We start from the raw sequence: 14,237 nt of genomic DNA on the forward strand, positions 1-14,237 counted from the left end.
AGAGAGAAGATTTCATCACTTCCTGTACCTGTGTAATTGTTTTTGCAGACAGGCAAGGTAAATTGCTATGCAAAATGGCAACCTGGAGGACTTCTGTACACAGATTGTGTACAGAACTCCCCCTGAAAGTATAATTTTCTGCTTGTGTGATTGGCTTACTGATTTTTTCAGAAGTCTGCATTAAGATACAAGGCAGATTTTAGGCATCCTCTACAACAAAAATGTCAATTTGGTGAGATACTCCCAAAAGAAAAAAAAAGTTCACTAAAGTGATGCAGACCCTGCCACTTTCCTCATTGGAGCCCTGCAGGTGCAGTAGCTGATTGATAATTATAAAATGATTTCCATACAGTTTCGCTCAGCATACTGACACAAACCGCTATTTCTTCAGAATAACAAAAGGTAGGAATCCGCTATTATGCTATGAAGTTTTTTTAAAATCTCTGCAATGTACATAGGTCACCTAGAGGGGAATGATTTTTTTCTCATCAAATGTGGAGTTACTGTTTAAATATACCCAGTGAAGTGACTGGCCTCAGGTGATACACAGAGGTGAAACAAATCCTCCTACATACACTATATTGCCAAAAGTATTGGTCGGCCTGCCTTTACACACACATGAACTTAATGGCATCCCAGTCTTAGTCTGTAGGGTTCAGTATTGAGTTGGCCTACCCTTTACAGCTATAACAGCTTCAACTCTTCTGGGAAGGCTGTCCACAAGGTTTAGGAGTGTGTCTATGGGAATGTTTGACCATTCTTCCAGAAGAGCATTTGTGAGGTCAGGCACTGATGTCAGACGAGAAGGCCTAGCTCGCAGTCTCTGCTCCAGTTCATCCCAAAAGTGTTCTAATGGGGTTGAGGTCAGGACTCTGTGCAGGCCAGTCAAGTTTCTCCACCCCAAACTTGCTCATCAATGGACCTTGCTTTGTGTATTGGTGCACAGTCATGTTGGAACAGAAAGGGGCCATATTGTCCAAAATTACTTGGTATGCTGACACCTTAATAGTTCCCTTCACTGGAACTAAGGGGCCAAGATCAACCCCTGAAAAACCACCCCACACCATAATCACCTCTCCACCAAACTTTACACTTGGCACAATGCAGTCAGGCAAGTACTGTTCTCCTGGCAACCGCCAAACACAGACACGTCCATCTGATTACTAGATAGAGAAGCGTGTTTTGTCACTCCAGAGAATATGTCTCCACTGCTCTAGAGTCCAGTGACAGCGTGCTTTACACCACTGCATCCAATGCTTTGCATTGCACTTGGTGATGTAAGGCTTGGATGCAGCTGCTTGGCCATGGAAACCCATTCCATGAAGTTCTCTACGCACTGTTGTACTAGCATGAAGGCCACATGAAGTTTGGAGGTCTTTAGCTATTGACTCTGCAGACAGTTGGCAACATCTCTGCCCTGGCGCTTCAGCATAAGCTGACCCAGCGCTGTCATTTTACGTGGTCTGCTACTTCGTGGCTGAGTTCCTGTTGTCCCAGTTGCTTTCACTTTGTTATAATACCACTAACAGTTGACTGTAGAGTATTTATTAGCAAGGAAATTTCACAGATGGACTTATTGCACAGGTGGCAATCTATCACGGTACCATGCTTGAATTCACTGAGCTCCTGAGAGCGACCCATTCTTGCACAAATGTTTGTAGAAACAGTCTGCATGCCTAGGTGCTTGATTTATACACCTGTGGCCATGGAGGTGACTGGAACATCTGTATCCAATTATTTGGTGGGGTGTCCCAATACTTTTGGCAATATAGTGAAAGTTGTATCTGTTTATTTGTAGCCATTTGTCCTGTATATCAATAATGCAACAATAAAAAGGATTTTTCACAGACTCAGAAAGTAGGGGGAGGGGAGCTGCAATTGCATATGGTACAAGAGCTCTGGAAGATAATTGGGGGAAGGGATCCCCCACGCAGGAACAGAGCTGAGGTTGTCAGTCATGTGCTGTGTTGCTGGAGTTCCCTTTCCTGTCACCTTTTAAGCTCTCGGTGTCAGGAAAACCTGTCAGACGTAACACATGCTGATAGCAGAGAAACTAGACAGCAGAGAGAAATGACACTTTGTGCTTTGGAGAAAGGCTATGTGCCTTGTTCAGATTTTGTCTCTGAGGTTAACAACCACTTTAATTTACAACCTACCTGAAAAGTGCAGGTTTGGTGCTAGCTGCTGCTATCAGAGAGAAAAAAACTTCCAGTAAGTAAGAAGACCAATAGCAAAGATATTTATTAGGAAACATAGTGGCCTTGTTTTATCAGTTGTTTTCCAATTGGAAGCAAACATAATAAACACCAAAAGGAACAGATATTACTTATCACATTAATACATAGTTATCAGTATGGTTTTATGCACATACATCCATCTCCTCGCCTTTCCCTTTTTTGTGTTTGTGGTAAAACAAAAGGTGTAGAAAGACATGAAAAGATCACTGATCTCGAATGTATAACTGTATTTTTAAAATGCATTAGCTCTTTTATTAAATCCAAGAAAACCAAGCAATTTTGCAAATATAACCACTTACACCTCTATCTCGTCTTTCCCTGTGCTTTAAGGGCCATCATCACACTGACCGTCTACACTGATATAGCTTGCTAGCCTTATGTTTCTTCTATAGCAGTTTATTTTTTATTTTTTTTTATCTAGAAAAGGATGATAAAAGACCTTACAGGACAGACACTAACCTTCTGTTATCAATTACCTGAGGTTATGACAGGTTGCATGGAAGGCTATGGGCTAGCAATAGTAAAATAATCTCTAGGAATCTCCACTGTAGCAAGAAAGAAACTTTATTACTCACCTCTCTGGTGGCCTGTGTGCCTACCTTCTCTCTGTTCCAGTGTTGCAGCCCTTCGCATTCCACATTTCGGGGTGCAGGATGCCCATGTCCTCCACTGTTCACCATGGTTTTTTTATCTTACAACCTCTTGAACCTGACCAATACAAAACCAACCAGTGACATAGAAGGACGGGGATGGAACTTTAGCACAGGAGGAGAACTCCCCATCAGTAATGAATGCTGTAGAGTGTTATGGAGGCTGCAGCACTGGAAGTGTTGAATGGTAGGAGACACAGGAAGGCAGTCAAAACTTTTGCTTGAATTTTTTGGTTAGCGTGGTAAGAGGTTAGTACCCCTGTCAGGTTTTTATTGCTATGTGCCACCACTGGGGAAAATCACCCAGAATTCAACATTTTTAATTGTCAGCCAGCAGGAAGAGGCAACAGACCAAGAAGGGATTAGGGTTAGGATAAGTGTGTTTGGGACAGGAAGTGAAGGACAATTTCTCCAATGGAACAGAGTGCAAAAAAAGTTACCACTATTATATTCGAACTAAAACATATACTAGAAGAGAGTACTGGGTGTCAATATGTCTTTTGGCAGCAATATTGATTTGTATAGGCTGCAGTAAGAGGTCTATTCTGATGAACTAGAAACTAGATTATAGGATCACATTGGAAACTGCTCCTGTTATAATCATGTTTACATTTTTAGAAACCAGAGGTCCATACAGTATTTATTATACTCTGACATTTGGCCAAACCTACTCAGCTTATCATTGCAGTGCAGCAACATTATAGATTTGCTTAGCTTTTTATCCATTTTCCAGCAATACAAAGAGATCAGGCTCTCTTAGTACAAAAAACACATACATCATTTCCTAAGCTGTGAAAATGTACACTGAATACATCATCTAGAAAACCCCACTTTTTATGCAAATATTAACACATTGTAGCTTGTTTAATATAGGAGTAAAGCATATTCATTGAGCATAGTGAATACTGACTGGGAAGCTGTGCTGACTTCTATCATTCAATTTTGTGCCTAACTGGGTATTTTTTTGCAAAGTGAATTTTCAGAGCATTCACTAAGGAAATTTTAAATTCATTTTGCAAATTTACTCTACTCCTTCAATAAATTAGCTATAATACTTACATAAAAATCTTGTTAAAATATCACTATTTCAGTATAATTAAAGAACTGTCCTGCTTTGCACAATGCCATGTAGTAGGTTTTCAGAGTGTTTAAAAATACATTAACCACTTTGTCCAAGTGTAATACATATAAAAAGGATCTTTGGATAGAACATGAGCAGAAAACAATATTGCAAATTTCCCTGAATATCATCGCTGTAATAAAAAGTTGGTAGCCAAGTTGACATCATTGTTTGATGCCCTTAGTGCAGTTAAGACATCATCTCTGGAGAATCCCATCTCCATCAGTTGTGCAACCTGCAATAGTAAGAAGACATCTGATCAGCCCTTTGCAATTGTACGTTTATTTATTCAGAATACATTCTAAACACTCTCTTAAGTGATTCTAAAGGTTTTTTCTTTTTTTTTGTAAAACAACATGTCTACACTTACCAACTGTGTGCAGTGGTTTTGCACAGAACAGCCCAGATCTTCCTTTTCTCTGGTCTCCCACAGGCTCTCCTAGCTACTCCTTTCTGTCGGGTGCCCCCACAGCAAGCAGCTTACTATGTGGGCAACTGCTGCTCCATGTGTCCATTCTCACACGGAGCCGTGGATTGGCCCCACCCTCTCTCTCCCCTCATTGGCTGACTGGCTGTGATTGACAGCAGCGGGAGCCAATGGCTCCTGCTTGCTGCCTCAGCCAATGAGGAGGCAGAGACCCAGGACAGCTGAGGCTGTTGTGCACATCGCTGGATCTCGATGGGGCTCATGTAAGTATTGAGGGGGCTGGGGGCACTGCTGCACACAAAAGGTTCTTTACCTTCATGTATAGAATGCAGGAAAGTAAAAAACCTTGACCCTTTACAACCACCTGAACACTCTCCAGGCATACAAGACTCAAAGCTAAGGCAGGCCATAGACGGGCCGTTTATCAGCAGAATTTTTGGCCGATAAACAAAAAATCGGTCGGCCCCGTTGCCGATGCTGCCACCAATGTCCACAAAAACGGCCATTTTTTGCAGATTTTCCAGCATGACCAATAAAACGAAACAAGACGATCTGTGAAAAACGACCGATGGGCTGGCCCCACTAACAGCGTGAATATCGGCCGATTTTTCGTGCGGACAAAAAAAATCAGCCGATAAACAACCCGTCTATGGCCTGCATAAGATTTCTCCATTCAACATCTGGAACATAATATGAAAGATCCTAGACACAGAAGATTAGGTAATTAATAATGTATTGTTCTTCCCAGTAATTGTCAGCTGGCATACTGTTCTTAAAGAGATCTCTTAAATAAATAACTAAATAAAAAGGTACCTGAAAGTGTGCTCAAATTACACCACACCAACAATTTTTACAGGTAAATGTACAAGTGAGCAGTACACTGCAAAAATTCTGCATTAAAGTTTATCTAAACCTAATCACTGCAATCTTATATAAGCTGACTCCTGATTGTGCTTCTGCATTGTCACTATATCACACGTACCCCTGGTGGGCTAATGATAGAGATGACTGTGGACCATGCCTGCATACTTTAACTAGCAACATTTTGAACTTTGTTTCTATGCCAACTTTTCTTTTTGTTTCAGATAGTGGGAGACATTGGAACCTCTCTCTGACTTTTATTGCTTCTGTTTCCACACGGGACAGTTCACCTCACTTCCTGACAGGAGGCTAAAAGCTTCAGGGACTGCCTAAAGGTGGACAGAGTAGGAGATAGCCAGACTGATTAGAGTAAGAGGTTCCAGAGGAAGGGAGAGACTAGAGAAATCCTGGAGGCGAGCATGGGAGGAGGTGATGAAGTAACTAAGGAACAGGAGCTCTTAAGAGGAGTGAGGATGGTTTGGGTAATATTTTAAGACAGGGTGGTGATGTAGCTTGGGGCAGAGTTGTGGATTACTTTGTATGTTGCTATTAGTACTGTGAATTTCATTTGTTGGGAGAGTGGAATCCAGTGGAGGAATTGGCAGAGAGTGGTGGCAGACACTGAGCGGTTGTTATTAGTCTGGCAGCAACATTTATGATGGACTGAAGGGGGAATATTAGTAAAGACCCTATACTAGGTGCCTAGTGTAGCCCAGAAGAACCCACCCCGGGGGTAGGCCTTTCATGTGACCCTTGCTTGGCGCTCAATGAGGGGAAGCATAGAGGATGTGACAAACAACCACCACTACTACCCCTTACAAGCACACTGTATCTGTATATCCTGTGTTTATAAGGTTTATTTTTTTTTCATTTTGCTGTTTTAAGTGTCTTCCTTATAAGCTCCCTCAGTAACAATATGCAAAAACAGTAACAGGTCCTTTTTTTTTTTTTTTTTTAATGGAAAAATCATAGGTCTCTACAGTTCACAAGAGATTGTGGAAATGCTCCTAAACAGAGATTAAATGATTGCAGAAGTGACTAAATGGCCATGCAGTCACCAGGACCACTTGTACGGTCAACACAGAGATCATGAATTTACACAACTGCATTCAGGACATTATATTACTGTCACTGGTTCCCTAAGAGTGCGTACAGATGTATGTAATGAGATCAGAAGGTAAATGTGTTATCACATGAAAGGGCCTTCTGTCCTGTTAAAAGAAGACATAATTTGTTAGGCTACAAAACCATTTCATCCAAAAACTGAAATAATCTTTTTTTATTATTATTATTATTATTATTATTATTATTATTAGGGCTCGTTGACACCAATAGATGCAAAAACCATGCAGATTTCACTTGCAGAGACACAAGTTTACATCAGTTTTCATGCGCGTTTTAGTCGGTTTAATACACGTTGACACCAGTTTTTATGCATGTCTTTTATGCACAGACTGACATCACATCCTGTGTTATCACCCTCTTATCAGAGACCCCATCATAAGTACCCCCCTCATTAGTGATTCCCACATCAGAGACTCCTCAGGTTCCCCTTCTCATAGACTCCCCCATCAGAGACCCCCTCACATCAGAAACTCCTCATCAGAGCCTTCACATTAGTTTCTCTCATTAGAGAATCCTCATCAGGGACCCCCACCATTGGTGCCCTCTCATCTGATCCCCTGCAATCGGTGTCCTCTCCTCTGTCCCCCATTATTGGTGTCATCAACATCACCAGATTTGCTGAAATTGATCACCCAGCCAAAGGCCTTTAGCATCTGAATTGTCTTTTGGACATTTTCTGCTCAATGAGAGATAAGTTCTTCAAAAGTAGATCATACAGATAGCTTGCATCTTAGATACCCTGAGTTCTCAGAAAGGCAAACAGAAGTGCTATGACCTGTGTGAACACTTTGGGGGCAGAGGATAGGTCAAAGGGCAGTGTGACAAATGGAAGCACGGAAAGTGCTGATGAAGTAGAGAAATAGGAACATGCAAATAAGCATATTGAATGTCCATGAATACCATCTTTTCTCCTTGTCTCAGAGTGGCAATTACTGATCTTGCAGATTCCATGTAAACACTTGGAATTTAAAGTATTTATTTTGAGGGATTTTTCACTTTTTCATTTCGGTTAAAAAAGGTTTCTTGTGTAAATGACACAGATTAATTTCCTCTCACAGATGAGGTCTGTGGGAGGAGAGAGAACTGATCTTTACTTTCGCCTGCACTGGATCCAGTCTGAAAGAACATACCAGGATGTCCTCACAGGCGGTCTTGGTATGGCTTCCAAGGTTTTACTGAGGTTGCATTGATCAGCACTGGCAGCTATAATGGTGCTGATCAAGCGGGGAAAACTGAACAGGGTGGTTGTGCAGGAGTAGAACCACTTTGCCCATACATGGATTGAAATTCGGCCAATCCCCACTGAACTTGTACGGCTCCATGTATGGCTGGCTTAAGACAAAAAGTATTTATAACTATAAAGATATCTCTTTAAAATATATAATATGCAAACAAAGCAGTCACTATCAAAGTTTCCTGTGACAATAAAAGTCACCAAAAATAAGCCAACGCTAACTATATCCAAAAAATGTGATACTTTCTATTGTTAACCCCCTTTATGCCTAGTGGGAGCCAATGATTTAAATGGGCTGACAACCAAAACCAGTAGCAGGGGCTCGTGATTATGTGGCATTGTGTTGCTGTCATTGGGAGCCACCTTACAGACTCCTGATCATCAGTAGTTGACCATAAGCTCTCTGGGCATTAAGGCTCACCTGCCCTGCTACTACCTACAGTATATGTGGATTGTTTTTGTCAAAGGGTTAAAGAGAATCTGTTATAAAAATAAAACAAAAGAAAACGACTCTGCCCACAAAAAAAGGGTAAACTATATGGATGAGATTGTGTAGACCGAACCAACTTCATTAATTATTGGGCGTGTGCTCACCCTGGTGGGGAGGGGCTCTTTTTCTTGCAGGTCCCAACTTCCACTTCCGCTGGAATTGCCTAGGCAATTCCACTAGAAGTTCACCCTGCCCCCCTGCTACCAGCAACCTCCAGGGACACGTCACAGGTCCCAGGAGGCTACATGTCCATTCACAAAGCACAGTGCGATTCATGCATGCCCAGTCGACCTGGGTGAGGACAGCGCAGGATCCCTGGACAGGAAGTGTCCTTTTCTTAAAATTCAGCAGCTATGATATTTTTAGATGCAGAGTTTTATTTAATTTTTTTTATTCGGACTGAAGAACCGCTTTAGGTTTTTCTGCATGTAAAACAATTACAGTATATGTCAAATCTATCTAGTTTAACAAAAAGGTAGCTATTTCACTAGTTTCTTTTTGTTGGGTTAAGACACTTTATTCTGACTCTGACTGGGGCTGCCTTTGAAGCTGGAGCAGGGGAGGAAAAAATGTTACATTACTAAAAACTTGCAAGAAGAAAATGAAGTCTAATAAATCTGGGGATTTCCATACTGTCAGGGGACGTTATATTCCATGGTGTAGTTGATCATGACAGTATCAACTGCTTTGCATTAAAGGGGGTTTACTTGAAAGAGTGTCTGTGAGTTGAAGCTGCAACAGTTTTAAAATTGCATTGGGAATTTACAACACAGTTATCACCTGTTTCTATCTCAAATAATAATTTGCCAAGCAGTTTCTTTATAAGCAAAAACCAAGACATTTGTGGGTCAGATATTTTTCAGCATTGTTCTTAAACAAACAATTGACTCTTTTCGCTCTCTTTTTAGTTAACGTGTACAGTAAAACTGAAATACTGTATATAATAGACATTACTCTAGAATAATATTCTCAAGGAATAATAATTTTCTACTACTGATATCACCTGGATAACAGGTAAAATTTACATTGAAGCCTGAAACTATTGCCATTATATCAACCAGTTATGTTACTTGCTCTTCCAATACCCCGACATAAGGGGGACAGCTGAGAAACTAGTATATTATTTCAGGTGGACAAACTGATTACTTCCAAAAAAGTACATTTATATTATTCTCCAAGAAGTGTGGCTACAAATCCGATTTAACAACAGCAGTGCTGTGTTACAAAAATCCTCTAGAGAAAGATATGTTTATTAGAAAACTTAATGTAGATTTTTTTGTTAAAGGACACTTATGCAATCCTGCAGTTTAAATAAGGTCTTACCTGTTCCTCAGGAGCTGGAGGAGGAGGTGCCTGTGGTTCTGCTTGATTTACCACCTGTCGTTGCCGTAATGGTGGAAATAAACGATTCCAAACAAACATTCCTCCCTATATTAACAAAAACACCATGTTTATGAATAAGTAATGTGTTAGACCCAAAAGGTCAATTACTCTGGACCGTTGCTTTATAATACACCAAAGAAGAAATGCTGGACACACAAAAAAAGAATTTTCCGCTTTTCTGTGGCTATAGACACACACAGCCTGGCTCGAGAGACCCTGCAGGTGAACTGCAATAGGAAGCGGCTTCTTATGGTGGCACACTGAAAAGAGCAGTAGAGAGCGCCAGATCTGAAAGCAACGTAGAGTTTCAGCTTCTATCAATTCGCCCTAGTAAGCTTGTACCCACATACTGACTATGTAAGTAATAAAGATTTAAGTTAGCCATCATGGTTCATGTTAGTGGACATAGGCACTCAGACAAGAAGAATCTATGTTGCAAATTTTAGTTTTGCCTGTCTTCTTACAAAAATACAAATCTAGCAACATTTGAAAAAAAAAAAAAAGCTTTAGGACCTGTTTATCTCTGAATCGCACACCACTGCAGTCTGCATTCCTGTGCAACTCAGTGTGTTATGCGATTTTCAGCTGATTGATTTGAATGGGTTGAAATTGCATTGGATCACTCCAAAAGTAGTACATATTTTACTTTTTAAAAACGCACTACACCTGTTTGCATGGTACTACTGTACCATGCGATCTGATGCAGGCAAATGCACTGGGTTTGTGATCTGCATTTGGGGTGCCATTAGGATTATAATGCCACCCGCAGTAGATCACACAACCAATTAATTTTGAATACAGTACAGGAAACCGTGAACATGGGTTTCCCACATCGTATTCTGGTGTGAATGAGTCGTTACTTTATGTACTTTATAGGGTGCTGCAGCAAAAGCACACAAGTGCGAATGTCAGCACAGGAAGCTGCAGGCACCAAGTTTCATGTATATCCATGTATTACCCAATTCTAACCCCAAACCATCCTTATACGCTCTAGAACATTCCCCAGCATTCACGGTTTTATATTTTTTTTTCCTGCAGAAATAAACAACTTTTATTTCTACCTTTGACATCATAAGACTTTTGCAAATCTTGCATGGAGAGCTGCTTGGAGGTTAGTATCTAAGGACACAAACAGCCCCCAGAACTGCATCTCTCAAGAGCCCTTTCCCTACACACTATGCAAGGTAGTAGCAGTTTAAAGTGAAAATCTTGTTTGTTTGCTTTTTCTTAAAAATAACATAACAAACATGTCTATACTTACCTGCTCTGCGCAGTGGTTTTGCACAGAGCAGCCAGATCCATCTCTTCTCTGGTCCCCCGCTGGAGCTCCTGGCCCCTCCCCTTGTCAGGTTCCCCCACAGCAAACAGTTTGCTATGGGGAATCCTGAGCAGGCTCGCTCTCGTGCCGCGGCTCTGCGTATCCATTCACACACACAGAACCACAGCTTGGCCCTCCCCATGGCTCCTGATTAGCTCACTGGCTGTGACTGACAAATAATGGCTCCTGCTGTTGTCTCAGCCAATCAGGAATGAGAGTCCCTGGAGAACCAAGGCTCTCGTGGACATCACTGGATCAAGAGTGGGCTCAGGTAAGTACATGAAGGTAAAAAAGACTTTAGAACCAATTTAAAGCTTGTAAAGAAATCATTGTATGTATGTGGAGTAGGATGGAAAAGGATGGGGATAAGCGAGGTCCTGTAGTTCACCAGGTAGTGCCAACTGACTGGATTTCTGGAAAATTAATGTGTTTTTCTTTACTTGCAGCAGCATTTAAAAATATAAAATGAACGTGAAATGTGCTGGAGAGTTGTCCATTTATACTGAATATTTTTTTTCGCCATGATCCTTTAAGTATGTCTTTACCATTATGGGGATAGCACAAAAACAAGCCTATTATGAGCAACATCCAAATTAATTTTCTCTCATTGCATTTCTTTTTTTTTTTACTTACAGTGTAGCAAAAACAGATAAATACACAACTAAAGAAGCGGAGTTCATGAACTCTTATCTTCTACTTAATAAAAATTGAGCAAACCTGTGGCCTTTTGCACCAATATTTTGCAGTATGACATATCATCATGTCTTAATTTAAAACTCCACTTCAAAAGGGCTTCATTTGCCTTACAAATCATATAAAATATTACGGTACTTTTTTAAAGATGTATCAGTGGTTTAAATTATCTTCATCCTAAGCAACCTTTATCTACAAAGAAACACCACTATCCAGTAGCAGAAGATAAACGCAATTACTAATGCATCTAGTTCCAGACACTTCCTGCAGGGAAAAGGTGTCATGAAAGATAAAACAAAACAGATACCAAAATCTACACCAATCTAAACAGTCATGATATACCCGATGCTTTAGATTTTACAGAAGTATTCAAAATTGAAGCAACATTGTTATCTGAAATCATTTGTAACTAGTATATAAATTTGCCATTCTATATGGAAAACTGCTGTATTCTCTTTGTTAATTAAGTGCAGACCCAGTGCCAGTTTATAATTCACCCTGAAACAGAAATTAGCACGGATGGCACGGATAAATGTGAAATAGGACTATCTGCTTCCCTAATGTGATGCACAACACAAACGCTAGTTTCATGCATCATTATGACGCAGGAAAAATTGTTAATTGCCCCTATTTTGTCTGATGATGTCATGAATATTACTTTTCTTATTACAGCAATAATATATCATGGTTAGTCTTACAGGGTGAAAATGTTGAGACAATACCATTTCTTCTCCACACCCACAGTCTATTTCTTCAGGAGGGCAAAATCAGGAGAATCTATTCCACAATGAGAATTATACAGTATATATTTGTATTGTTCAAATAATTATCAAAATTGCTAACATGATATCTCTGTATATTCAAATATGCATTTAAATACTGTATGCAGTATCAGAGGATTTACAAACCCAGTTAAAATCGTGCATCAATTTCCCAGCGTACTAGTCTCAACCGTGTATATTAACCACTTCCATACCGGGCACTTTTACCCCCTTCCTGCCCAGGCCATTTTTCAGGTTTCAGCGCTCTCACACTTTGATTGACAATTGCGCGGTCATACAACATTGTACCCAAACTAAAATTTTATCATTTTCTTCACACAACTAGAGCTTTCTTTTGGTGGTATTTAATCACCGCCGGGGTTTTTATTTTTTGCTAAATTAGCAAAAAAAAAAAGACCAAAAATTTTGAAAAAAAACCCCACATTTTTCTTTGTTTCTGTTATAAAAGTTTACAAATAAATAATTGTTCTTCATAAATTTAGGCCAAGATGTATTCTGCTACATGTCTTTGGTGAAAATAACCAGAATTAGGATGTATTTTTTAGTTTGTAGGAAAGTTATAGAGTTCACAAACTATGGTATAGATCTGAATATTGATCAATCCTGAAGTACTGACAGCCAATCTAATTTCTTGAAGAATGTCAGAATAGTACAGATATCCCCCAAATGACCACTTTTTGCAAAGTAGACAGTCCGACGTACTTTATAAGAGGAATGGCAAGTTTTTTGAAGTTGTATTTTTGTCATAATTTTTCAGAAAATTAAAAAATTAAAAAAATTATTTTCACAATTTTTTTTTACATACTGTCACCAGTGCAGTACAGCATCATCATATAACTGGCATGGCGGTGATCAGGGACACTTACTGGTGACAGTATGAAAAAAAAAAAAAAAAATAAATATATATATATATATATATATATATATATATATTTTTTTTTTTTTTTATTACATTTTTTTAGGATTTTTTTTTTCATATGACCAAAGTAGTACAATGTTACCATAGTAACAGTGTACTACTTTGAGGAAGTGATCAGTATTTTTTTTTTTTCTCTTTTTACACAATTTGCTTATAGCAAAGAATTACTTTGCTATAAGCAAGCATTTACCTCAATGACATCGATTCATTCAGGGTTTTTTTTTTTTTTTTTTTGGCCACAGCTAATCACATGACATGTGCATGTGATCGCGGTGACCATTTACAGCTAGACACTAGTATACAATGGATGGCATGAATGAAGGGGGCCGGTAATCAGATCTTTCATTGGCCGTTTCCGAGGTACACGGCCGGTGACAGATCGCGCCGCTGCACGGCTCTGCAAGCGCACAAACTGCGCATGCCCGGGAGTACGCCATATGGCATCCATCCGGAAATCTAAAGCATTTTTCCGGCCGCCAAACGGCTATTGGCCGGGCGGCTAATGGTTAAAGATTATATCTGAGGAAGTAGATTGGCCGGACTCCTTGCTCCACATCCCAGGTAGAGAGTTGTAAATACATGCCTACCATGTATAAAGTCTCGCAGAGTTGCCAATAGTCACTGAAGGTGGAGGACAAACAAATATTATAAAAATGTAGTTAAGAAGTAGTACCACAAACTTGTCCTACAAAAAAGGAAACTCACCCTATTAAATCAGACTGGCCATCAAAAATGACCCCGCATCTGTGAGCAGCACCACAAACGTACAATCCTCAAGTGCTGCCCTCCATCTGTCCCCCGCCATGTACTGTCCAAAGTGTATCATACCTGCGGGACTGTATCCAAAGTGTATGATACCTGTGGAAACCCCCCTTATATGACAAGATGGTGACATGAGTGCAGCACATACGCCGTTAAGCCATTATTTATACACATTGACTATATAAATTTACAAAGATATCAAATGCTAACAAGTTAGATAATTTTCGAACAACACT

The 14,237-nt window shown here is 39.9% G+C and overlaps 1 protein-coding gene across 3 annotated transcripts in view; it reads right to left on the bottom strand.

Annotated features, from left to right (window-relative positions):
* Positions 1 to 2,216: 2,216 nt before the first annotated feature.
* The window catches only part of UBAC2 (UBA domain containing 2), a 199,886-nt gene continuing 187,865 nt past the window's right edge, over positions 2,217 to 14,237 (bottom strand). For all 3 annotated transcript variants that reach the window (XM_089679961.1, XM_089679959.1, XM_089679960.1), the window contains 2 exons: positions 9,468 to 9,572; positions 2,217 to 4,242 (listed from right to left, as the gene is read on the bottom strand). In XM_089679961.1, the coding sequence (XP_089536087.1) occupies positions 4,135 to 4,242; positions 9,468 to 9,572 (213 nt within the window). In that variant the 3' untranslated portion in view covers positions 2,217 to 4,134. The remainder of the gene's footprint in view (positions 4,243 to 9,467; positions 9,573 to 14,237) is intronic.

Source organism: Staurois parvus, unplaced genomic scaffold (genome assembly GCF_062004578.1).
Source record: "Staurois parvus isolate SC_StPar_1 unplaced genomic scaffold, SC_StPar_1.0 ptg000233l, whole genome shotgun sequence".
Lineage (NCBI taxonomy): Eukaryota > Metazoa > Chordata > Amphibia > Anura > Ranidae > Staurois > Staurois parvus.